Genomic DNA, 27439 nt, shown 5'->3' with positions numbered 1-27439 from the left:
CAATTAGTGGTGAGTGTGTCGACACTGTAGGGACACCTCCTATTGATAAAAGGAATGGTAACGCCCAGTTGTCAGTTTATTACCATATTTCCATTAGGAACAACAGGGGACTGGAGCAGAGTTATAACAAAAGAGGCTTGTTTTAATGAAAAAAGCAAGTTACAGACTTGCCAAGAGAGCTTCTATGTCCTCTTTAAGGGAACGCTACCCTCACAATTTTTTACCTTATATTAACAACCTATATATGAATATTGTTTGTTTTTTGTAAAAAAAAAAAAAAAAAAAAAGCGGATGTTTTTCTGGAAATATTTTTTGGGGAAGTTACAGCATGTGTTCTATTTCCTGCCCTGGCTATTCATTTCCATACTGTTTGAATTTTACCATGGAAATAGCGACTCAGAGCATCATACATTACACCGATGAGAGCATCTAGTAGAGCTGTTATTCTAATTCTACAATATACTATTTTACTACTAGATATCTTTTCCTCAAAGCAACAGAAAGCTAACAATGGGTTCCTTATCTGCAAATAAGAGCAATATTTTGTATTTAAAGGAATTGGCATCTCAGACATTGATTGCATATGCCCCCAATGTCAAGTAGGTGCAGGTCCCACCTCTGGGGACCCCAAAATGAAGGAGAGTGCACTGATCATGTGTGGCGTGCTCTCCATTCACTTCTATGGGAGTTCTGAAAATAGCTGTATGAGAGTACTCTGCAATCTTCTGAACACCCATAGAAGTGACTGGAGGGCAGCAACCTCACTTCTGAGCGACTTGTTCTGGAGATAGGCGCAGGTCCCACCTCTGGGACCCACGCCTATCTGAGATTGGGGGTGTATCGTAGCGATATGCCATATATGTCTGAGATGACACAAACCCTTTCATTTTTAATGGTATGGTACTGCTGAAATGAAAAAGAAAAACTGACAGAAGTATACCTTTAAGTCCAGTTGGGACAGGGTGCACAGAACTTTTTAACCCTTTATGAACATACTATAGGTGACAGCAACTGTTGCATGTCATATGAGTCCCCATTGACCACTTGGGCTCTGACTGGAGAATAATTTCATATATAACCTTTCATGTAATAAATGTTTTTTCACTTGATTCCAGATTCACCTCTTGAGCTACCTTCTTTTTACATGACCCCTTCTCATCGCCAAGTGGTCTTTGAAGGGGATAGCCTCCCCTTCCAGTGCATGGCTTCCTATATAGATCAGGACATGCAGGTTTTATGGTATCAGGATGGGAAGATTGTGGAAACGGACGAGTCGCAGGGGATTTTCGTTCAGAAGAACATGATCCACAACTGCTCACTGATTGCCAGGTATGTTCTGTCATGTATGGTAATGTTAAGTACTAGGAGCATCATTTACAGCCCAGCAGTACCTGCCTCATCTAGGTAGAGAGTTAAGAGGTTATCTAATTATTATTATTAAAGCACCATTCATTCCATAGCGCTGTACATATGATACGGGGTGCACATACATAATACAGACAATTGCACTAATCATAAACAAGACGGGTTACAAACTGGTACAGAAGGAGAGAGGGCCCTGCCCGTGAGGGCTTACAAGCTACATGGTATGGGAGAAGGACACAGTAGGTGAGGGTGAAGCTGGTCATGGCGGTATAGAGGCAGCAGGGTCACTGGTTGTAGGCTTGTCTGAAGATGTGGGTTTTCAGGTTTCTTTTGAACAGATAAGAAAATTTGATGTCATACAAGCCAGCATCAACCAGTATAGAATTGTTAACCAAAAGTCGTGAGGGAACCTGCCCATTTGGACACCATTGACATTGCTTACGCCTCCCGCATCATCCTTCGTTATCTGCAAAGAAGTCAGTCATGCCTAGGTTGGGAGGGTTGTCTACTGAGGAGACGGCCAGCGGACACCTAGAGAGTAATTTGCATGTGGGGCAGGAATTATGTTAAAGTTGTACATTTATGATAACAGTATTGTCTTGGTGTTGACCCCTTGTATCCCTTTTTAGCGCGCTGACAATTTCCAACATACAAGCTGGATCCACAGGGAACTGGGGCTGCCGGGTTCAGAGCAGGCGCGGTAATAACACCAGGACGGTGGACATTGTGGTGCTGGAGAGCTCAGCCCAGTACTGCCCGATGGAGAGAGTGGTAAACAACAAGGGCGACTTCAGGTGGGTGAACGTTTCATAGCTCAGGGTGAGCGAGCATTAGCCATTTCACAGTGGGTTCATCAGAAGCCTCTCGGTGGCTGTATGGCAGCAGGCTGACCCTGTGAGTACACCCTCTGAGCAGCCATCAGGAGGACAAACCTTCTCACTTGGTCAAAAGCTAAAGGCACTCCTTTGATTTGAGGGAGATTTGTGAGGCAATTTAATGCTGGCGGCTGGCGCTCGCTTTAGTTGGATTTGTTTAACAGCGGTGTATTGTGATGTACATATGACTGTATGATTTGGCCGCTGTTGTTTGGGGATTTCCCTTCCCCCACCGGCTTCAGTAGGTTGTCATGTAAGATCACCAGCAACCTGAGGCCTCTTTCACACTTGCGTTGTCCGGATCCGGCGTGTACTCCACTTGCCGGAATTACACGCCGGATCCGGAAAAACGCAAGTGTACTGAAAGCATTTGAAGACTGATCAGTCTTCAAAATGCTTTCAGTGTTACTATGGCACCCAGGACGCTATTAAAGTCCTGGTTGCCATAGTAGGAGCGGGGGAGCGGTATACTTACAGTCCGCGCGGCTCCCGGGGCGCTCCAGAGTGACGTCAGAGCGCCCCATGCGCATGGATGACGTGCCATGCGATCACGTGATCCATGCGCGTGGGGCGCCCTGACGGTAAGTATGCTGCTCCCCGCTACACCTTACCATGGCTGCCAGGACTTTAGCGTCCCGGCAGCCATGGTAACCACTCTAAAAAAAGCTAAACGTCGGATCCAGCAATGCGCCGAAACAACGTTTAGCTTAAGGCCGGATCCGGATCAATGCCTTTCAATAGGCATTCATTCCGGATCCGGCCTTGCGGCAAGTCTTCAGGATTTTTGGCCGGAGCAAAAAGCGCAGCATGCTGCGGTATTTTCTCCGGCCAAAAAACTTTCCGGTCCGGAACTGAAGACATCCTGATGCATCCTGAACGGATTTCACTCCATTCAGAATGCATGGGGATAATCCTGATCAGGATTCTTCCGGCATAGAGCCCTGACGACGGAACTCTATGCCGGAACAAAAGAACGCAAGTGTGAAAGAGCCCTGAGACAGCAGCAACCAGGCAGCAGTGGAGACCCATGAGGGAAACAAGCAAAGAATAATATAACGGTTATAAGGACTAAAAGGAAACAAAACCCAAACCGCCCTGAACCAGCCACTAACAACAGGGCGCGCTCTAACACTCTATGCTGCCAGTCATCAGCCCCTCTGAACAAGGCCAGTGAGCACTACTACCCCTATCATCCTCTGGCCATACCGGCACAGGTGACACAGCTCTAACTAGAAGTCCATGCTCATAGGAGTTCTCCGTGCCGGGACACACATGGCGAGCACTACTCACCCAGTGCCCCTCCACACATGCAGCCACTTACCAGCCTTCCACTGATAACCAGCAGCTCTGATCTGTACTGCCACTCGCGCCCGCCTCCTCCGCTGCCAGCCAATCTACACGCAGCGTCTGGTCATAGTGCTTGCTTACGTGCATAATGACCTGACGATGTGTCAGAATACAGTACAGCGCGTTGCGGGCCAGTGGGTGACCACGTAATAGCAAGCGCTTCATTCCCACTCTGTGGTCACATGACACAAACAAATCCTCGATGCAAAAAAATTTGCATCGAGGATTTTTTGGTGTCGAATTAGTGTGCACGTATAGGTACAATGCAGTATAGATTTTTTGTTTTGTGGCAGTCCATTTTGTTAGAGAAAAAAAAAGTATGCTGACACATACCCGCCCGATCAAGGCCAAAAGGACATTTTTTTGGGCCTCAGATATATGATGGCCTTTAGTGTTCATGTACGGTGGAATATATGAAGCTGGACCTGCTCCATTAACAACAGACCTCGGCTGTGGTACACAGCTCACAGCCACCTGCAGTGCCGAGTACAGGGATGACTCCCATCCAGTCTATTTAACACTGTAGATACAACAATTAGACACAGAGGGGTCCCGCCGTCACTTGATTCATAAAAACTGTCTGTGACAGGAAGGGATTAAACATGTGAACACAGCCCTAGTCAGATCGGTTTCTCCCATTTTCAGTCCCTGTTGTAGTTAGACACCAGCATGGAAAATCTCCTCTTTATGCAGCCATACAGTGGCACGTGAATATATTTTTGGGATTGTCCCACCTGCAAAGACCTAATGTGTCCGGTGTGGAGGAGGATATGAGGTGCTCATTATTTTTCAGTAAAAGACGTTCTGTTGCTGGGATGGACTTTCTGCTCATTGTAGATCTGTCAAGTATTATCTAATGCAGGCATCCTCAAACTGCGGCCCTCCAGCTGTTGTAAAACTACAACTCCCACAATGCCCTGCTGTAGGCTGATACCTGTAGGCTGTTCGGGCATGCTGGGAGTTGTAGTTTTGCAACAGCTGGAGGGCCGCAGTTTGAGGATGCCTGATGTAATGGCTATGTAGGAGACCCCTCTCTCCTCATCTGCCTATTCCTATAATTGTGGTATGAGAAGATTGGGAGCAGTCTGCAGAGCTGTGAGGACCCACCTGTCACATACTCATTGAGGAGGCTCGTCTCCCTAATACTCAGAGGTGTTCCAAGTGCAGTATCTTTGTGATCACAGCCCACGAGAGATGTAAGGCACTTTGATCAGACGACCGTTATTGAAGATGTAATGTACCTCCTACCATTAGACGGTGAAAGCCGCTGAAATCCCTGCCCCCGTACTTGTGACGGTTCCTGTAAAACGCAGATTATCATCAGCCAAACATGCGGCAGGGACAGTCTACAATGTAATGTGAACGGAGCTGTCCTGAATTTTTAGATGTCTGAGGAAAGAATGATTAGGCATGTTGGATTTCAGCATGCTCAATCCCTTTGGCGGCAGGAGAGTGATAGCGGTCAGCTGCAGTATGTGTGGGCAGCCTGACTGTGTTGGTGCTGTGAATCTGGCAGTGTCTGCCTTAGGCCTCATGCACACAGCCGTGGTTTGGGTCCGCATCCAAGCCGGATGCGGACCCATTCACTTCAATGGGGCCGCAAAAGATGCGGACAGCACTCCGTGTGCTGTCCGCATCCGTTGCTCCGTTCCGCGGCCCGCCCAAAAATATAACCTGTCCTATTCTTGTCCGCAAAACAAGAATAGGCAGTTATATCAATGGCCGCCCATTCCGTTCCGCAAATTGCGGAAGCCACGCAGGCGGCTTCCGTTTTTTGCGGATCCGCGGTTTGCGGACCGCAAAAAAACAGCACGGTCGTGTGCCTGTAGCCTTACACTGTGTCCCACTCGATTCTGCGGTGTGCCTAATTGTCAACCATAACTCCGTGTTACATGATCTAGATTTAATTTATGGCCTTTTGTGTGTAGCTGTTGTATCGCGTGGTAAGTTGAGTTGTCATTTGCCAGTTAATTGTCTGCCGTAGCTCTGATATGTAATTGTATAACCTGCTAGGTGGCCGAGGACGCTGGCTGGGATCACTGCGTATCAACTGTGCACACGTTACTCAGCCGGAGGTGGAATCTACCCTGGTAATCATCAAGATGACATCCGAGCCTGGCGACGGTGTGACCGAGGCGGCTTCTGGGCAGAGGACGACTATTCTCGATGCCAGTATGCCAATGATGTGACACGAGTGCTGTACATGTTTAATCAGGTACCGTGTCTATTTAGAACGCTAGCTTATCATTCAGTTCTGTGATTTCACACGTGATTCACAACTTTGCAGAATTACTGTTTTACAGTCCATCTGTGTAATTGTAAAGAAAGCAGCTCCTTGTAATCTGAGGACTGCAGACAAAATGCCATCTGAGGTGCTTAAAAGGTTCATATTCCACACCCCATCAACACATTGTGAGCATGGAATACTTGCTGCTTCCAGGGGGGGGGGCCTGAATAAAAGCATTTTTTGGGTTTGTATATATAATGCTCTCCAGTTCCTTAGACCCCATTGACACGACCGTAGGGCCACCCTGCCCTTGTTGCAGACCGCTTTGACTTGAATTGGCCCGCGATGCAATACGCAACGTACGGCAAAAGATAGGACATGTTTTGTGCATTTGCGTGGACATGTCCTAATCTTTTGCTCTATGTTGCAGATTGCCGACCCATTCAAGTCGATGGATCCTCACTGCATTGTGGAGTTCACCTGGTAGGTGCCAGTGTTTTGCGAACGTTCAGTTTGCCATCCGCAACACGGGCACGCAATACGGGCACAGCAGCCCTGCGATCGTGTGAATGGGCCTAAAGTTTAGCACCTCAGTGTACAATATAGTTGGTGCACGTTTGCGTCACCTTGCTCAAGTCATTTAAGCCAAAAAGACAAGGTGGCATTAGCAGGAGGTGCTCAAACCCACATGCAGTCGTGCATATATACAGGGGAGCAAATCCTGCACTTGTGGCCCGTTGCTAATGGCGATCCCCAGCAAAATGCATACGGTGGAGGATGCCCGCGGCGAACCACAAGTACCACAATAGACATCTCACACAAGGTAACAAGTGCGTATGTCATAATCAATATAACAATATAACAAAACAATAACAAATACAGGTGCACTCTGCGGTCTCACTAAACCCTCAAACTGGTTTTAAAATTGAGAGATTAGTCAACATGTCCTACGGTGTAGGACATGTCTAAGCCCGGGCACCACGTCAAGGTTTCTCAAGTAGCCCGAGACCTAACGCTCTCCTACCTGAGCCGTATGGGCGATACCAGGAGCCAGTGGGCAAATTACAGGAGCATGAGGCCGACTCACAAACAGCTCACCAGTTACCTCCAGCATGTAACCATGCTTGCAATGGGAGGAGGGAGGAGTCTGTGAGTCCCACTCAAGACTGACTGATATGGCCCAGGCCTCACAGGTGCACCTAAATGTGGCCTGTAGATGGAAAACAGGCACATTTAAATTGGAGTTTATACACCTCCAGGAATCTATATATACAAACCAAAAAGACAAGGTGGCATTAGCAGGAGGTGCTCAAACCCACATGCAGTCGTGCATATATACAGGGGAGCAAATCCTGCACTTGTGGCCCGTTGCTAATGGCGATCCCCAGCAAAATGCATACGGTGGAGGATGCCCGCGGCGAACCACAAGTCATTTAAGACATCCAGTACAGTAATGTTCCAGAATATCTGGCTCTCCATCTGTCAGGACATGCTGGGAGTTGTAGTTTTGAGAGGCTCAGGTTTGGTAATGGCGCAGTTGGATGTCTTTTGCAGTCTACCTAGCTGCCGGAAAAGGCAAGAGACATCTGATGCCTTGGGGTACATTCACACAATTTGTCAGATGTACAAATCTTCCATTGCAGAATCCCTTCAAGTTTCTGCTGAGTTTTGCATTTTGAATGAGGTGAATCCCAATCATTGTGGCTAATCCACAAGCGGAAACCCGTGTCTGTATGAAAATTGCACTGTCTGTGCCGTATGTCCAGGGAAGGCGTCCCACTAGTATATAGCGAAGAAGGAGCTGCACTCTGTGCAGTCTGGAAGACCATGCAGAAAAAAAAACTGCATTGCGGACACCCATTGAAAACAATGGGAGACTGCTCCGTTTTTGCTGCTGAGTCTGCACTAAAAACTCCTGTGTACAAGGCCTTAAATGGATTCCCGTTTTATAACTATTAGGTTTTGGTCACACCACAAAATTGTAAGCTGAAGTAATGTGGATCCAGCAGGAAGGAGAAGTATGTCTTTTATATGATTTCCCACCACCAACCAGAACCTCTTATGTATATCAAATGACCATTAATAAATACCCATAATATAACAGTTCTGGACTAAACTGTTCCACTTTTATTCCTCCTGGAAAAGTATGACTACTGCATGTTACCATTCGTCTCGTCGATAAACAGACTGACATGGTCCTCACTATAGTGTCGGTATGTATAGGGAGGTGTCCCACTGACAAGAGGCATGGTAACTTAGTCACCTGAGGAGTAACAGAGGAACAGCCCACGGCAGCTCCAGTGCAGATCATATAGTCAATGGTTGAGCTTGCCTGGTCTTCACTCTCATTTTTTTCATACGTTTTTAGATGCCCCTTAACCTCACCAATGCCGTTGCCACTGCAAAGCAGCTTCTGGCCTACACCGTGGAGGCCGCCAACTTCTCTGACAAGATGGATGTTATCTTTGTGGCGGAAATGATTGAAAAATTTGGCCGTTTCGCAGATAAATACAAAGAGGTAATGGTGACCATGAGACGTGTTCACACATATCACAGTGCTAGGGACATGGGACACATCAGAACGTCGTGTGACATATCACATTCTGGATTATTCCTCATATCGTTTAGTGAATATGCAGTGAGCCTAGGATTGCATCTGATTTACAGGTATTACACACATGCAGATACAAGGTTGCCCAAGACTGTTTGGGTGTGGATGTAGCAGAGCAGAATTTGTCATTTGGCACAACTCTTAAAGGGAACCTGTCACCGGGATTTTGGGTATAGAGCTGAGGACATGGGTTACTAGATCGCTGCTAGCACATCCACAATCCCCAGTCCCCATAGCTCTGTGTGCTTTTATTGTGTAAAAAAACGATTTGATACATATGCAAGTTAACCTGATATGAGTCCTGTCCCTGAGATGAGTCATCTCAGGTTAATTTGCATATGTATCAAATCAGTTTTTTTACACAATAAAAGCACGCAGAGCTATGGGGACTGGGTATTGCGGATGTGCTAGCAGCCCAGGTCCTCAGCTCTATACACGAAATCCTGGTGACAGGTTCCCTTTAATAAAACATTACAAACGTAAATCCTGCCATTGCCCCCATGTCTTTCTATTACAGTTGTTCATGGACCTTATTCAGCCCAGTGTTCTGTGCTGCCCTGGAGCGTGTTCTTGGCTGCATAATAACAGCTAAGCTTATGCTCTATTGGCCAGGATTGGAGGAAGCTCCAATCCTTACTGCTTAACCCTTTGTTGTATGCAGTAGTAACTGACTTTAATTGGGTCACCCAGTGATGTGATGTGAGCTGAGACAGAGGGAACCATGTGCGGTCCGCCCTGAAGCCTTAGCAAGAGCCCCAGGACTGTTATTAAAGGATTACTGTCCTAATTTTATTTGCTAATTTATTAGAGCTAGGTATGTATACCTGAGTTAGTCTGTCAATGATTGCTAAAAGATATGTATTGACCTCGATAATAACAGCTTTCATTAATGCGGACCCATTCATTCTTAGTGGGGCAGGAATGGATGCGGAGAGCACACAGTATGCTCTCCGCGTCCGCATTTCATAAGACTACAGTTCGTTATGTGTTAGGTATCCTTATGCATATAGCCAGAGACCTGTCAATCAAGACGAGCGAGCAAGGGGCCGCTACTTCTGCCCGACTCTTATTAAAACAGTTTTTTTTTTCTAAAACTCAGCAATGTTTCTGAATAAAAAAAGTTCTGTAAAATGTAAATGGTGGTCTGTACGATGCACATAGGTTTACAATCCCTTACTTGTTGCAGCTTGGTGATGTAATGGTTGATATAGCAAGTAACATCATGCTGGCTGATGAACGTGTCCTGCTGATGGCACAGAAAGATGCCAAGGCCTGCACACGTATAGTGCAGTGCTTACAGCGGATCGCTACTTACCGGCTCGCCAACGGGGCACAAGTATACTCCACAGTAAGTCCGTCAGAATTGTGTATTAAACTAATGTGATCTGTACATGCATTGGCTCTCTGTGTGGGCACACCGCATCTGCAGGACAGAATGGGAAAACATACTGGCTTCTATGTACCCGTCTAAGAGTGTTCTCTCAGAAGTCTAGCCAGTATGTGGGCATACCTTATGTTTGTCAGGTGAGAAGTGTGGTCGACTGCAATATTCATTACAAAGATATCGCACTGGTTGGAAAGATGGATACATAGATATGAGAGAGAGAGATAGATTAATGTTTGTGTGTGACATCTACAGCACCGGCCCCTTAACAGTGACCTCCACAGACACCCACCCCCCTTAACTTTGACCTTCACAGGCGCCTGCCCCCTTAACAATGACCTCTATAGCACCCGCCGCTTAATATTGACCATGGGTTACAGTCCCCTTAACTGACCACCACCACAGCGACTGCCCCTTTAACAGTGACCTTCACTGTACCCTGCTCCCTTAAGTGACCTTCATTCCACGCCGCTGCCTTAACAGTGACCTCACAGTACCCTGCTGCCTCTTTAATGGTGGCCTCCACAGTCCCCTCCTCCCTTAAGTGACCTCCACAGTGACCGCCCCTTTAACAGTGACCTTCACAGGGGCAGTCTTGTTAACAGTGATTTCCGCAATAACCCGCCCCTTTAACAGTGACCTCCACAGATCTCCGTTCCCTTAAAATGTGACCTCCACAACATCCCGCCCCTGTAACGGTGACCTCTACAGCACCCTGCCCCTTAACACTGACCTCCATAGCGGACCATCCCTTTAACTGTGACCTCCACTGTTCCCTGCCCCCTTAACAGTGATATCCACAGCGGCTGCCCCTTTATTAGTGACCTCCACAGTACCCCCATCTCCTGAACAGTGATTTCCACAATACCAGCCCCCTTAACAGTGGCCTCTATAGTAATCTGCCTCTTAACACTGACCTCCATAGCGGACTGTCCCCTTAACTGTGACCTCCACATTAGCCTGCCCCTAGGGTGGCCATAGGTCCAGCTTTCAGACTCCCTGTCCTCCATCCGGCGCATGGCCTAGACGGACACAGGGATGTCCTTTTGAACAGCTCACTCTGACAGCAGCACTGTGCTATCTGAGCCTGAGCTGCAGGGAGAAAGTCACCCTCCCTCCCACCCCTGCAGCTGACAGAATTTGATTTTTAGCTTCATTTTTTTAATCCATGTTGGCTGTAGAGTGGGAGTGGGCGTGGCCTAACCAGGACCCTCAAAAGTCTGTCTTTTGAGGGTGGCCTGAATGGCCGCCCTACCTGCCCCCTTAACTGTGACCTCCACAGCACTCCGCTCCCTTAACAGTGTCATCCACAGCAGCCTGGCTCTTTAAGGCCTCTTTCACACTACCGTATGGCAGTGTTTTGCGGTCGGTTTTTCACGGATCCGTTGTTCCGTTGTGTTTCCGTTCTGTTTTTCCGTATGGCATATACAGTATACAGTAATTACATAGAAACATTTGGGCTGGGCATAACATTTTCAATAGATGGTTCAGAAAAAAACGGAACGGATACGGAAGACATACGGATGCATTTCCGTATGTGTTCTGTTTTTTTTTTGCGGACCCATTGACTTGAATAGAGCCACAGAACGTGATTTGCTGTCAATAATAGGACATGTTCTATCCATCAACTGAACGGAAATACGGAAACGGAATGCATACAGAGTACATTCAGTTTTTTTTGCGGAACCATTGAAATGAATGGTTCCGTATACGGAACGCAAACAACGGCCTGCAAAACGGGGAAAAAAAAAAACTGTAGTGTGAAAGAGGCCTAAAGCTGACCTACAGCAGTGAAGAAAAATGGCTGGAAATGGCTGGGTTGGTATGGAAACCTGGTGTAAAACTGTGTGTATGTGGAGACTAAGGGCCTGCGAGCTTCTATTGGCTGATGAGGTTCATGTGACTGTGTGTGTGTGTGTGTGTGGCAGTTGGGATATGAGGAGAAAGACCTGCAGGCTTCTATTGGCTAATGCAAGTCATGTGATGTTCCATATTTGCATTTTTTGGGAATATCTCAGAAAAGATACATCCTAGAGAGCCGAGACCCGGTCGAAAACTTTCCCGGACACCTGATGTACCTGTGTGCCAAATTTTGTGATTGTAAATGCGACGGTGCAGGTTCCTTTAGTGGATACACACACACACACTCACTCTTACACACACACACTCTTACACTTACACACACTCTTACACTTACACACACTCTTACACTTACACACACTCTTACACTTACACACACACACACTCTTACACACACACACACACACACACACACACTCTTACACTTACACACACACACACTTACACACACACACACACACTCTTACACTTACACACACACACACACTTACACTCTTACACACACACTCTTACACACACACACACACACTCTTACACACACACACACTCTTACACACACACACACACACACTCTTACACACACACACACACTCTTACACACACACACACACTCTTACACACACACACACTCTTACACACACTTTTCTACTACAAGATGTAACTGGTAGAACGTGCAGTCATTGATTTGACAATTCCTTTTTTTCTTTTCCAGTATTCTCCCAACATTGTCCTGGAAGCCTATGTGATAAAATCCACCCTCTTTACTGGCATGACCTGCGCGGTGTTCCAGAAACTGGCCCCGTCTGACCGCCCAGTAATGGCCGATTTTGGGAGGAGAGACCCAGATGGGAACCTGGATAAACAATTGAGCTTTAAGTGCAATATGTCCAGTACTTTCAGTGCGGTGGCCTTAAAGGTAACGGTTACATATTTAATATCACTTTTACACGTTTCTCAATCGGGTTATTAACCCCTTATAGACACAGCCCTAATTTTCAAACTTGACGTGTCACTTTGTGAAACTGAGGAATGCTTTTACTCGTTCAAGTGATTCTGAAATTCTTTTCTCATTGTACTTTTATGTTAGTGACACTTTGGTCAATATAGTGTTTTTCCAAATTAAATCGAACCTGTCACCATGGAAATGCAGTGTAATCTACAGGCAGCCTGTTATAGAGAAGGAGGAGCGGAGCAGAGCGATATATAGTTTTATGGGAAAAGATTCTGTAAAACTTGTAATTTATTAATTTACATTCCTGCTGATTCTGAAGTCCAGGAGGCGGTCCTATCAGTGATTGACAGCTATCTCCTAGAGGGAAGGCTGTCAATCACTGACCGCCTCCTGGACTTCAGAACCAGCAGGAATGTAAACAAATAAATTGCAAGTTTTATAGAATCTGTTAGCACAAAACTATATGTCAATCAGTTGTCATAGTTTTAAAAAAAATGATTTATTTTTTATTTTAACGGTGCTCACCACTCTAGATGAGGAACATGATCCTTTTTATAAATTTTGGTTCTTACAGACGTAATACCAATTATGTGTAGTTTATCTATATTTTTCATTTTTTAACCAAATATAAATAAGTGGTAAACTACACGCGTTCTCTAGTTTATTTTCATGTCTGTTTTACATAGACACTTCGTCTACCAGACTCTGCCCCTGGCAGGCTTCTGTACATGGTAGACCAGGAGGCCTTTGTAGCAACCGTCAGAACCTTGGGATCGCCTTGGGTGCGGGGCCTGATAGAGGAGAGAGGGAGCCCCTTCTCTCTGTAAACTTCTTAGATGCTATGATCTCTATGGACTGCAGCATTTAACCCTTTTAGGACCACTTTTTTTTTTTGTTTTGCGCTCCCTGCCTTACCAGAGCCATAACTTTTTTTATTTGTATTTGTCTGTTCACATAGCCATATGAAGGCTTGTTTTTTGTGGGACAAGTTGTACTTTCCAGCGCCACCATTTAATATTGCATATGATGTAGTAGGAAGGAGGGAAAAAATTCCAAATGAGGTGAAATTGCAAAAAAAAAGCAATTCCACCACAGTTTTACGGGTTTTTTAAATACGAAGTTCGATGTACGATAAAACTGACCAGTTACTTTTATTCTACAGGTCAGTACGAATCTGGCGATACCTTATACAGTGAGGAACAGAAGTATTTGAACACCCTGCGATTTTGCAAGTTCTCCCACTTAGAAATCATGGGGGGGTCTGAAATTCACATTGTAGGTGCATTCCTACTCTGAGAGACAGAATAAAAAAATAAAAATTCTGGAAATCACATTGTATGATTTTTAAAGAATTTATTTGTCTTGCACTGCTGAACATAAGTATTTGAACACCTGAGAAACAGCAAGAATTCTGTCTCTTAAAGACCTGTTACTGTGCCTTTAAAAAGTCCACCTCTACTCCACTCATTAATCTAACTTCGGAGCACTTGTCTGAGCTCTTTAAAGACCCCTGTCCACCCCACAGTCAGTCAGACGCCAACTACTACCATGGGCAAGACCAAAGAGCTGTCAAAAGACACCTGAGACAGAATTGTGGACCTCCACAAGGCTGGAAAGGGCTACGGGGCAATTGCCAAGCAGCTTGGTGAAAATAGATAAACTGTTAGAGAAATTGTTAGAAAATCGAAAAGGCTAAAGACGACTGTCAGTCTCCCTCGGACTGAGGCTCCATGCAAGATCTCACCTCGTGGGGTATCACTGATAATAAGAAAGGTGAGAAATCACCCGAGAACTACAAGGGAGGAGCTGGTCAATGACATGAAGAGAGCTGCCTGGGACCATAGTTTCAAAGGTCACTGTCGGTAGAACACTACGCCGTCATGGTTTCAAATCATGCATTGCACGGAAGGTTCCACTGCTCAAGTCATCACATGTCCAGGCCCGTCTGAAGTTTGCCAATGACCATGTGGATGATCCAGAGGAGGCATGGGAGAAAGTCATGTGGTCAGATGAGACCAAAGTAGAACTTTTTGGTCTAAAATTCCCTCGTTGTGTTTGGAAGAAAAAAAAGAATGAGTTGCATCCCAAGAACACCGTCCCTACTGTGAAGCATGAGGTGGTAACATCCTGCTTTGGGGGTGATTTTCTGTGAAGAGGACAGGACGACTGCACTGTATTAAGGAGAGGATGAATGGGGCCATTTATGGTGAGATTTTGAGCAACAACCTCCTTTCCTCAGGCAGAGCATTGAAGATGGGTCGTGGCTGGGTCTTCCAACATGACAACGACCCAAAGCACACAGCCAGGATAACCAAGGAGTGGCTCCCCCCGTAAGAAGTATATCAAGGTTCTGGAGTGGCCGAGCCAGTCTCCAGACCTAAATCCAATAGAGCATCTTTGGAGGGAGCTGAAACTCTGTGTTGCTCAGTGACAGAGCCGAAACCTGACAGATCTAGAGGAGATCTGTGTAGAGGAGTGGGCCAAAATCCCTGTTGCAGTGTGTGCAAACCTGGTCAAGAACTACAGGAAGCATTTGACCTCTGTAATTGCAAACAAAGGCTTCTGTACTGTATATTAACACTGATTTTCTCAGGTGTTCAAATACTTATGTTCAGCAGTGCAAGACAAATAAATTCTTTAAAAATCATATACCGTATTTTTCGCCGTATAAGACGCACCGGCCTATAAGACGCACCTAGGTTTTTGAGGAGGAAAATAAGAAAAAAAATATTTTGAACCAAAAGGTGTGCTTTTGGTGGGTTTTGAACTAATTGTGGTCTGTGGATGGCACTGTTATGGGGGATCTGTGGGTGACGCACTGTTATGGGGGATCTGTGGGTGACGCACTGTTATGGGGGATCTGTGGGTGACACTTATGGGGGATCTGTGGGTGACACTTATGGGGGATCTGTGGGTGACACTTATGGGGGATCTGTGGGTGACACTTATGGGGGATCTGTGGGTGACACTTATGGGGGATCTGTGGGTGGCTCTTATTGGGGTCTCTGTGTATGACAGTTATGGGGGGGATCTGTGGATGACACATATATAGCATCTTATGCTATGTGTCATCCACAGATCCCCTCCATAAGTGTCCCTGTAGTGAATGACCCTCAATACAGGGCTGGGGGCCGGCATCTGGCTTTATAATGACAGCGGGGCCCGTGCAGTGACTGTATTCTACTACACGGGCCCCGCTCACTGTATAATCGTATGTCTAATAGTAAATAGTTATGTGCATAATCGCATAATGAGCGGAGTACTTACAACTACAAGCGCTCGCCGAGAGGAGGGAGGAGGCAGGCCGGGAGGACAGGCGCTGGCAGCGTGAGTCATACGTCATGCGCCCACGCCGCCTGCTTCATTCATAAAGTGGGCGGCGCAGGCGCGTGACGTATGACTTACACACTGCCAGCGCCCGTCCTCCCAGCCTGCCTCCTCCCTCCTCTCGGCGAGCGTTTGTAGTTGTAAGTACTCCGCTCATTATGCGATTATGTACATAACTATTTACTATTAGACATACGATTATACAGTGAGCGGGGCCTGTGTAGTAGAATAGTCACTGCACGGGCCCCGCTGTCATTATAAAAGCAGACGCCGGCCCCCAGCCCCTCCTCCCTCACAGCTGATACACCCGCCGCGCGGCATCGCGGCGGGTGTATCATTGAAAATCGCTAAATAATTCGCGCAAAAAATTCGCGCAAAAAATTGCTCGAAAATTCGCAAATCGCAAAATAAGCTGCATTCGCCGTATAAGACGCACTGCTATTTTCCCCCCACTTTTGGGGGGGAAAAAGTGCGTCTTATACAGCGAAATATACGGTAATTTGATTTCCTGAAAAAAAATAATAATTCTGTCTCTCAGAGTGGGAATGCACCGACAATGTAAATTTCAGACCCCTCCATGATTTCTAAGTGGGAGAACTTGCAAAATTGCAGGGTGTTCAAATACTTCTGTTCCTCACTGTATGTATAGTTTTTCTTGTGTTTTAATAGTGATAAAAAAAAAGTGGGAAAAAAATCTGTTATTTTTTGTCACCATATTTTGGTCCCTATAACTTTTTTGTAATTATGTGTATGGAGCTGTATGGGGGCAAATTTTTTGGCGGGTCAACCTGAACTTTTCATTGATACCATTCTAGGGTGTGTATGACTTTTTTTTGATCACATTTTATTTTGTAGAAAATGAAGCGACCAAAAACGGCGAATCGGCCATTTGGACGCTTTTTCTTGTATAGCTGTTTGCCGTATGGGGAATATATTTTTATACTAGGGGCGTTTTCGCACATTGCAACACCCATTATGTGTATTTTTTTAATTCTTTAATTTTTATTTTGGGAAAAGAGGGGTGATTAGAACTTTTTTGTATTTCTTTATTGATTTATTTTTTTTCTTTGCACTTTTTTTATAGTTCCTATAGGGAACTATAACATGCAATCATCTGATTGCTATTATCATAGATTCCAATGCACTTGCATTGGAATCTATGATGATTTCACTACTTTCCTATGGAGCCCTATTACAGGCAAGAGCTCCATAGGGAATACTATGCATCAGCCTCCTGTCATTCATAGACAGGGAGTGCTGCATACACGCTCTGGCTCCTCCGATCGCCACACGGGGGAGCCGGAGCACAACCGAAAGTGCGCACTTTCGGTTACAGCGTGCTCAGATGCCGTGGTCAGGATTGACCACAGCATCTGAGGGGTTAAATGTCCGCGGTCGGCTTTACTGCCGGTTGCGGACATGAGCCGTGGGTGTCTGCTAAAAGAAGCAGACGGCTATGGCGCCCCGGAGCGGGTGCCATCTTTAAACACCCACCCAGCGCCGTATTTGTACGGTGCTGCCCGTGAAGGGGTTAAGGGATTAAACGGCCAGTTCGATCTCAGCCACCGATCGATCTCAGCCAGTGCAGCAGGCTGTCCTCTGTATGTCACAGCTGGCAGCCACTGCTGAAGGTGGTTCCTGTGCCTGAGCGATCTTCATGCCATAAATATACAGCATGGTGTGTAAACATATCGCTTCCCATGCCAGAATGGTGCATGAAATGTTTAAAGAGGTTTTTATCTATCCCCAGCTTAGGTCATCAATATGTGATCAATGGGGTCTGATATCCAGCTCATGAGCAGTTTAAAGATGCCACAAGGGTTTACTGAGCACCACCGGCTCATCTATACGGCCTGTGACGTGGCATTCATTGGTCACGTGGCCTTTGTGCAGCTCAGTCCTATTCAAGTGAATGGCCCTGAGCTACAGTACACATCCGCTATACAATCTGCGAGGAGACCACAGCTGATGAGAAGGGTGCCAAGACTGAGACTCCCACCAATCAGATATAGATGACCTCTGCTGAGGGAGGCCATCAGTATTCCATGTCTGAAAAAATAAAAATCATTAGTTTGCCGATTATTGAGCCAGTATGGCAAGAAAGGAGCTACATGTAATGTGATTACAACCAACACATCCAGATAACCCAGAGAAAATATTCCAAGAAAACCCCATTAGTGTACATCCACGTGGGACGTAAAATGCAGCAGGAAATCTGCAGCAACATTCACAGGTGTTTGCATGTGGATTTTGCTGGAACGTTTAAAATCCATGGAAGAAATCTGCATTGTGAACTGGCATTCTCCAAATTTAGGCTAGATCCACACAATCGTTCACAGATCCCGCAGGCTTATAATGGGGTCCCACGGAGATCCGCCAGCTATCTGGTAAATATGCAGAAAATTGGCTGGACATATACCGCTGAGTTTTTGTCGGAGCAGCCTGCCGGTAGACTGTACCGGTGATGAGACCAGCCTTACGGCCCACACCGTGAGATTTGTCATCCACTTTGCTAGTATTGTAAGATGCTGCAGATTTTCAGCATATATCTCAGCAACATTTTGATCCCACGTGGACTTACCCTTATAGGTCTTCTTTTCTCATTCTTCCACCTGCTCCTCATTCATTTTGTTTGTCTTCCCCTTGACGGGTTTTTGATTAGAGGACACGTCACCTTTCCCGACATGTCTATTTCAGTAAACGCTTGTATTTCCAGTAATATACAAATGTTGGAGCATCTCTTCTTTTAACTCTATTTTGTGTCTTTCCTCTGCTTTTCATACTGGAATTGATGAATAAACAATGGCTGTACCAGTTGGTGGGGGAGCGGAGGGGGTTTATATACAATCTGACACTGTCCAACCAGTGCTGAAGGTAGCAGACTCAGTAGGGACACGCCTGTTTGACAAGGGGAATGGTAGCACCCAGTTGTCAATTTCTGCATACATTTCTAAGAGGAATAACAGATGGACAGCATGATCAGAAATTATTACACGGGGAATACAAGCAGTTGCTAAAACAGACATGTCAGGAGCGGGGACAGGTCCTCTATAGGTCGCTGTGGCCGGGCATCCAGTGTAATGCTCCATGCAGGCATACAATCCGACATAGAATTCACCTTTGTGCAATGCCAAGGGTACAAACTGCCGTCTTTCTGATGCGATATAGAGCATTTTATTTTGGTGCAGCTTCTGCTTGAAATATCCTCGTATAAAAAAGTGCTTATTCTCTACTGTAACTGACAAAATAAAAATAAATAAAATGAAAAAATTGCTGTAATACCATTTCCTAGCTTTTTCTTCGAATGCCAAAATAAAAAATAAGTCTTCTATGTATGAACCATTATAAATCCCAGTGCATAACCTCCAAAAACAGCAAAATAGCATGAGGATACCTAAGTGAAAACAATACTATTCATTAGAACATGCCCAAAAAAGGAAAAATGTCTGCCAACTGGTAAAATAGAGCGTACTACAATGAAATGTATGGAGGACTGGCGAGGTCAAGAACTAGTTGTCTGACTGTTCCTCTTTCCATCCTACAGGAATCGTAATCACATTGACTTGATTATACATTTTTCAGTTTTTATGTATATTATATTTCCTTTTGCGTTAAGCAGCCCTCTTGTGTCTTTTCTCCCCAGAACACGGTTGTGGAGGCGTCCATCCAGCTGCCGGCTGCACTCTTTGTACCTAAAGACAGAGAGAAGCGTGAGAGGCGAGCAGCGGATGAGTTTGTGTACAAGCTGCAGCTCATAGCGTTCAGAAATGGAAAGCTATTCCCAGCCACGGGGAACTCCACGCACCTCGCTGACGATGGAATGAGACGCTCCGTGGTGACGCCCGTCATTCTAGCCAAGCTAGGTTTGTACTGAAATATCTTCGTCTCTGTAAAATGGACGGGTATCCGAGTATGTCCCCGCGTCAGGGGTGTTGCGTACCGTCAGTACCCTTGTGTATGGAGGGGTTGTACTCATTCCTAAAAGGAATACTCCCAGTATACACTCCAGGCATGGAGAGAGACTACTTCACATTGAGCAGATATGTTGCCAAGCGCACTGTCCGATAGTCGGTGAGTATCACACATGGGGCATGCTCGAATTTAAGGGAACCCGTGCACGGTACTCGTAGGACATCGGGTGGTTGGTGAGACAACCACACCACCAGCGTGCAGTTTCGTAGCTCCACACTTGATGTCAGATCAAAATGACAGTATGTCCAGACAGCCCCTGTAATGAGCAAGAGAGCTTACAAAAAATATCCCAGAGAAAGGACTTTATGGAATGCCTGTGCAAGTTACTGATGCATGGAGACTAAATCATTACAGCAATATCTGGAACCAGATACCATGAGACAGAAATCTGTTGGGCTCATATAAGTCATTGAGGTCCCTCAGGATCTGTCGTAAAATGAACAGTAACAGCCGTTACTCCCGTCATGGCTCCCGTGAAATGACACTCCGCATCAAGAGAGCTTTACATGACACCATTTAACCTTTTGTGCGAACATAAAAAATTCCAGCCGTCTCTAGCAAACATCGCTGTAGCTACTATGCTCAGAGTATGCAAACAGCAATAGGAATCTGTCAAACGGATCGAAGCGTTTGAGGACTTGTTTTATGAATGACTACCCAGGCTGAATCGTGGGGCTGCACTCCGAGATCACATCATAAGGGTACATTCACACGACCGTATTTTTGGCTCTGCATCCGTTCCGCAATTTTAATGATAGAGCACCTCCTATTCTTGTCCGCAATTGCGGACAAGAATATGCATTTCTATTATAGGGCCAATTACATTCACACGGCCGGTATCCGTGTTTTGCGGATCCGCAATTTACGGACCGCAAAACATACGGTCTAAAAGTGAACAGGTGAACAATCGGGAGGAGGTGAGAAAATTGAGATGATGTGCCAGAATGAGGATACCCATTGCAATTACAGTTCTACACAAAGTGAGGGATCTTCCAAATTGGGCAGAAAACCTGTGTTTTCATGAACAGTGCGTTGTCTTCAAAATCTCTTCTCTCGATCTCTGATCGCTGTATCATGTGTTGTTTTTGTGGCTTTTCTAGATGGTCCAAACAAGAACCCTCCTAGCGTGCCCATTAACATTACCCTCCGCCGCATTGCTCATGGGAAGGACCCTGTGGCAGCTCAGTGGGACTTTGACCTTCTCAATGGACAAGGTGGATGGAAGTCAGAAGGCTGCAGTATCATAGCATCCGATGAAAATACCACCACAATACAGTGCCTGACGCTCAGCAACTACGCTGTGTTAATGGTAGGATTTATAGCTCAGCACGCTGCCCGTCAGTATATAAAGCCTAGTTTATATTACACAGTGTGACATAGACAACTACCGATCCAGCACATGTATAAATCACTGGAGTGCGCACCATCATCTTTATAATTAGTGTCTAACTTTTATGTTTTTTCCACTCGTATAGTTATTTCAGGTCTGGAAGGAAGCCTGCTGTACTGTAGGAGGGAAAGGCAATGCACACGCTTTAGTTTAGTTTTAGCACTTTTAAGATATCTAGTGTTGAATAGCACTGCCTTGTTATTTAAAGGGGTTGTCCAGTATTGGGTGAAAGAGGTCCTGCTTTACAAAAACAGTCCCATTAATGTCAATAGGATAGCTTTGGTGTTGCATCTCATCTCCATTGAAATGAATAGTGCAATTCAAATGATCACAGCACGCATCTATTAACTGGCTTCCTCTGGGTGCTCGCCTGGATTCGTTCCCAGCTCCACCTCAGGAACACTTGTGTCAATCTAAGTGTACAATTAGACAGCACTTGGTGTGTAATAAATATATGTAGCCCTTCATCAGGCCTGGTGTATAGACACAATCATGTGGACGCCGGCGCTGAATCTCCATTGCAATGAATAAGACTACTCAACCCCTTTTAAATGGTTGTCCCACAAGTGTATAGGATGTTTATTGTATGGATCATAAAAATGATCAATGCCTTATATGCTGCTAAAAATGATCCTATGAAGAGATTACGTTTGCTTATGTAGTATGGCGCCACCTGGTGCAGACAGTGTATACCAATGTGCACATCCTCCTAATGAGCCGAGTGTGTGGACACACAGGTTCTCAGCCACTCTCCTCCACATCCGGGTCTCTTCGTGGTGATCCTCGGGTCACTGCATGGCTTTCTGCCCTGCTTGTCAGGAGAGAAGGTACAGCACAAATTAGCAGCAAGGGGGACACATGGAGGCAAAAATGATCAAAAGGGTATTTAGTTCAAAATGACAATTAAGAGCTATTCTGGACTTTTGTTATGAATTTGATTCATGAGATTATCCCTTTTTAACCTTTCCTGTTTCCCTTTTCTGTAAAGGATCTAACTGGAGCAGAGATCTACACGTATCCTGTGACTCTCCTGCATCCGGTGGTGTATGCGGCTACCGTGGTGCTGCTTCTGTGCCTGCTGTTGCTGATTATCAGCTATTTGTACTATCACAGGTATGGTGACCCTCCACAACATCATCCTCTTTGTTTGTTTTTCTTGATTTTGCCAAATTAGATGCCATTTATCTACATGACTAGTACATCTGGCCTTTGTATTATTGTAGTATTAGGCTGCATTCACATGACCGTGTGCACTTTGAAATGTGGCCCATGTGACGGCCACATTTACCGGACCGACCTGAGCTGAAGTCACTGCATCATAGTGATTTACAATGCTGTGAGTTCCTGTTCACCTGAGGGTCTAATGCTCCATGCTGAAGTGATGCTGTGAGTACAGGACCATAGACGTGCGGTGGGGCTGGTCACGAGCTGCGGTCAGTCCGGGAACTGTGTCGAGCATTTCACAGACCAAACATGGCCATGTGGAAGCAGCCTGATTTCTATGTTCTATTGCTAGGGCAGGACCCTTCATCAGGACTGTCTGTTCTCATTGTAATTTTACTTGTTTGTATCCTTTAGTGTTATCCGGGTCAGCCTGAAGTCCTGGCACATGTTGGTTAACCTCTGTCTTCACATCTTCCTGACCTGCACAGTGTATGTGGGAGGCGTAAACCAGACCAGGAATGCCCGTGTTTGTCAGGCGGTAAGTATGAAGACTTCCGTATAAGAATAAAGCTCCGGAATACCATTAAAACACCACCAGGGATTACCGCTTTAACAATTTCCAATAATGATTGATACATTCCCAAACCCCAAAGGGACCCTCACTAACCATATAAATAACTGTAAGGGTAGGAGTAAACCCTACTACAGGCTGTGCAAAGCTAGTCTCATACCATCCCTCCTGACATGTCTTGTGGTAGAAACGTCACATGACAGAGCCACATCGGAGACGTTCTAAAGCTGGGGCTACACAGAGACACGTGTAACACAGCCGGCAAAACAGCGTATGGTTGCATGTGTGGCTGTGCCAGAAGGTGGTATGTTGCATTAATGTGCATAAACATATTTACTAAAGCCTTTATAGAAAAAACATGATTTTTTATGTTTTTGTTTTTTACAATGTCTTAATAATTATAATTGTTACAACCACCCATATTAGATCATGGGGGTCATTTTAGTCATAATTGCAGCTGGTATTGTACGAAACTGCTTCGTCAGCCAGGACACAGTGGGGCATCAACTTGTAAAAAGGAAAACGGATTTAGTTGCCCCCAAAGATTTCTGGGCCTCTGAACACTGGCTGTAGTCCGTGCCAAAATGGTTTCTTTTTTTACCTGAATTTATCTTAACGTTTGTTCCGTCAACTCAAGTAGAAATTTAAAGATAAGCACTGGTCATTATTCTGAATCGCAGACCGATGACTATCAAGCAGCACTTCACCACCAACATCTGGTTGGGACCTCAGTTTGAGAAGCAGTGACTAAAGCTTCATCCCAGTGAAGGGAATGGGACTGAGCTGTGCTACTGGTGCAGCAGCACCTTCAGACAGCTTGCTGGTGGATAAACTGAGTCGGACCTCCACCAATACACTACCTTTGAGAAAGTAGTTGATGATTTTCCTGTTTTGTGCGTTATGAAATTAAAATTGATTAATGGGGGACGCATTTGGTGTACAGAACATGTCTACCATTGTAAAGATGCAAATTTTTTTTTTTTTTTTTATGGTTACACAAACGATTAAGACAAAAAAAAATGTGCTGAAAATCCAAACTTTCCCCTTATTTCACCTTTTTGCCGTGCAAGGGTAAGATCGGGCGAAAATGCACAGCAATCGACACCAAAAAAGTGAGAGATTTCTGTTTTGAAATCTGCCCTCGTGTGTCTGTCCCCTTATACATCCATCATGTGACAGGCCATGGGGCGCTTTGATTGCACACAGAGGGATCTTATTCAAGTCGTCATTTAATTTTCCTCTGCGGGAAACGCTCTGTGAGGGGTCGGGATGTGACATGAGCGCATGACATTATACTAATTTATAATGCTGTGTGTCTGCCTGACCTAAACTGTAACGATTTTTACTCCCATAACGCCATCCGTACAAATCATTACAGCATGGGCAGAGACGCACAGCATTATAAAACATTTTAATGTCATGCACTCATGCCACATAACGCTGCCGCCTTGAGTGTGCTTCCCAGTGTGGTCACGCTCGTCTGAAATTAGCTTTAGGGGTCTGAAAACTTATGCACTCACAGCTTTTCTTGTTTAAAAATAAGGTATCCGTTTCATTCCACTGTAGCCATCTGGACTACTTGGTCAGGTCCCTTAGATAAAATCTAAATTAAAAACCTTTTTAATGACGGGTTGTAATGCAACAAAACAGGAAAAACCGCAGGGAGGGTGAATACTTTCACAAGCACTGCGTTCATGGCCATCTGTTTTAAAGTATCGGATATCCTCTTTAACATCATGGATCTCCCAGCCGCATGGTCAGTCGAAGTAACACTACATTTCTTTGCAGGTTGGGATTCTCCTCCATTACTGTACACTGGCCACTTTGCTATGGGTCGGAGTCACAGCGCGCAACATATACAAGCAGGTCACCAAAAAAGCCAAGCGCTGTCAGGATCCTGATGAGCTCCCTCCGCCTCCTAGACCGATGCTGAGGTGTGTGATAAATGACTAAATAGTTGCCTATGTGAAGATGATGTAGTCATTCTTACTGCCTTATTGTAGTTCTGCTGGTTTATCCAGTAGGTGGCGCAAAAGTCCTAATGGAGCCTCGTTAATTTTTTTTTTATCCCCTTTAACTTTTGGACTGTATCCAAGGAAAATACTTCTGACATTGTGTATATATGTGTGAAAGTGATGAATGAAGTGGTCATGTTTGCTTAAAGGAAGTGTCAATGAAGTCAAATATTCAGCAGAAGTAGGAAACCATTAAGGAAATGGTTGTTTACATTGAGTTTTTCCTCGTGTTGGGTTGTGTTTAATTACTATTTTTGTTGGCGTAATTTATCGGTTTCCTTTTATTTATAAATTATTTTTTTCTTCTCAGATTTTATCTTATTGGAGGCGGCATTCCTATCATTGTATGTGGAATAACAGCAGCAGCAAACATTAAGAACTACGGTAGCCGGCCAACTGCCCCATAGTGAGTGTCTGATACGAAGTCCTATGCTGTTCTACACAATCATGATGATAGGTCTAACAATCTTTTTATTATGTTTTTAGTTGCTGGATGGCATGGGAGCCCAGCCTGGGAGCCTTCTATGGTCCTGCCAGTTTCATTGTATTCATCAACTGTATGTACTTCCTCAGTATATTCATTCAGCTGAAGCGTCATCCCGACAGAGTATTTGAACTGAAGGAGCAAACCGAGGAACAGCAGCGCTTAGCGGCCAGCGAAAACGGGGAGGGGAACCAGCAGGACTCACTGTCAGTGTCTTTGGTATCTACATCTGCCTTGGAGAACGAGCAGACGTTCCAAGCTCAGCTTCTCGGCGCCAGCCTTACTTTGTTCCTCTACGTTTCCCTTTGGATATTTGGTGCTTTATCAGTCTCCTTGTACTATCCAATGGACGTGGTCTTCAGTTGCTTTTTTGGCGTGACTTGTTTAAGCCTTGGTGCCTTTTTGGTTGTACATCACTGTATGAACCGGGAGGATGTGAGACGGGCGTTAATCAATATGTTATGCCCAGGTAGGAGCACATATTCGGTGCAAGTCAACGTCCCACCTTCCAACTCTTCTGCTGCCAACGGTGAGGCGCCAAAGTGTACAAACAGCAGCGCTGAGTCTTCATGTACCAATAAAAGCGCATCCAGTGTCAAAAACTCCTCGCAGGGATGCAAGTTGACTAATTTACAAGCGGCGGCAGCGCAATGTAACACAAACCCCTTACCAGTCAACACTGCACCCCAACTTGACAATAGCTTGACTGAACATTCCTTGGACAACGATATAAAGATGCATGTTGCGCCGGTGGAGGTGCAGTATCGGCCAAATGGTCACCCGTCCAGGCATCACAAAAACAGAAGTAAACACCGCTCTAGTAGGCTCACCGTTCTTAGGGAGTACGCATATGACGTTCCCACCAGCGTCGATGGCAGCGTACAGAACGCAGTACCAAAAAGTCGTCCGAGCTACTCAGAAGGTCACTCACGTAGCCGGAGGGCTTACTTAGCCTACAGAGAGCGCCATTTTAACCAGAGCCATCAAGACAGTAGCGACGCTGGAAGCACGCTTCCTAGGTATAGCAGAAATATGGAAAGGCCTCCGTCCGCCAACCACAAAAAAGACATTTTGAGGGAACCCATTGCCGTGGAGCTTGAAAGTCAGCAGAAATCATACGGCCTAAATTTGGCAGTCCAAAGCGAACCGGTTAAAAATGAAGTGACCGAGGAGCCACCCACAAACACAGACAGCAATGGAAATGTTAGGACTGGTCTTTGGAAACATGAAACTACTGTGTAGTCTCTCCATGCTGGTTCGCCCTTTTGAAGTTGAGACAAGGGACAATTCCATGACTTCAAAGGCTTTTCCAAACAGTTTACAGGGACTTCTTTTAGCCTATACACTACGAGAGGATACTATGAAGGAGGAGATCTGCTATAACTTCAAGAGACTTTGTATTTCAAAAAGAGACTGTTTTTGTCCACGCGTGATTTTTAATATTTTTTTATATAATTTTTTTTTTTTAAGAAAAGCAAAAGGAAAAAAAAAATTTTTATGTATTTTTTGACACATACCGGATGCCTTGTTTCTTATCGGATTTGTATTTAAACATGTAATAAACAGCGTTTGCCACTGTCACTTCTTTTTTTTTTTTTTTTTTTTATAACTGTTGTCTTTAGACTGTCAGACTGTGTAGGGACATAAATTATAATACCTAGTTGTCACTATTGATTATTTTAATGCATCTTTATAAGAAAAGATGCTCTAGAATTTATACAGATTCCTCATAATTTTGATTTCATGGTAAAGCATGGGGTGTCGCAGTACGTGACATGAAGCAGCAGTCGCAAAAAAAAATCTGACTTGATGGAAAGTCTCCATTGAGTTTAATAAAAGTCACGTTTGACATGGTTGTGTTTTTGCAGCTGAATCACAGCTCTAAAATATTCATG

At 45.2% G+C, this 27439-nt stretch overlaps 1 protein-coding gene across 1 annotated transcript in view; it reads left to right on the top strand.

Annotated features, from left to right (window-relative positions):
* ADGRA3 (adhesion G protein-coupled receptor A3) overlaps window positions 1-27112 on the top strand; it is a 62402-nt gene extending 35290 nt beyond the window's left edge. The window contains exons 7-19 of the mRNA XM_044294275.1: window positions 1116-1329; window positions 1995-2159; window positions 5601-5802; window positions 8183-8332; window positions 9612-9773; window positions 12382-12585; window positions 19592-19811; window positions 21021-21229; window positions 22299-22423; window positions 22889-23012; window positions 24834-24979; window positions 25371-25466; window positions 25547-27112. Coding sequence (XP_044150210.1) covers window positions 1116-1329; window positions 1995-2159; window positions 5601-5802; window positions 8183-8332; window positions 9612-9773; window positions 12382-12585; window positions 19592-19811; window positions 21021-21229; window positions 22299-22423; window positions 22889-23012; window positions 24834-24979; window positions 25371-25466; window positions 25547-26786 — 3257 coding nt within the window. The 3' untranslated portion in view covers window positions 26787-27112. The remainder of the gene's footprint in view (window positions 1-1115; window positions 1330-1994; window positions 2160-5600; window positions 5803-8182; window positions 8333-9611; window positions 9774-12381; window positions 12586-19591; window positions 19812-21020; window positions 21230-22298; window positions 22424-22888; window positions 23013-24833; window positions 24980-25370; window positions 25467-25546) is intronic.
* The last annotated feature ends 327 nt before the right edge of the window (window positions 27113-27439 follow it).

Source organism: Bufo gargarizans, chromosome 1, assembly GCF_014858855.1.
Source record: "Bufo gargarizans isolate SCDJY-AF-19 chromosome 1, ASM1485885v1, whole genome shotgun sequence".
Taxonomy (NCBI): Eukaryota; Metazoa; Chordata; class Amphibia; order Anura; family Bufonidae; genus Bufo; species Bufo gargarizans.
The sequence above is the reverse complement of the archived record's forward strand: the minus strand, read 5'-3'. Positions and strand labels throughout refer to the sequence as shown.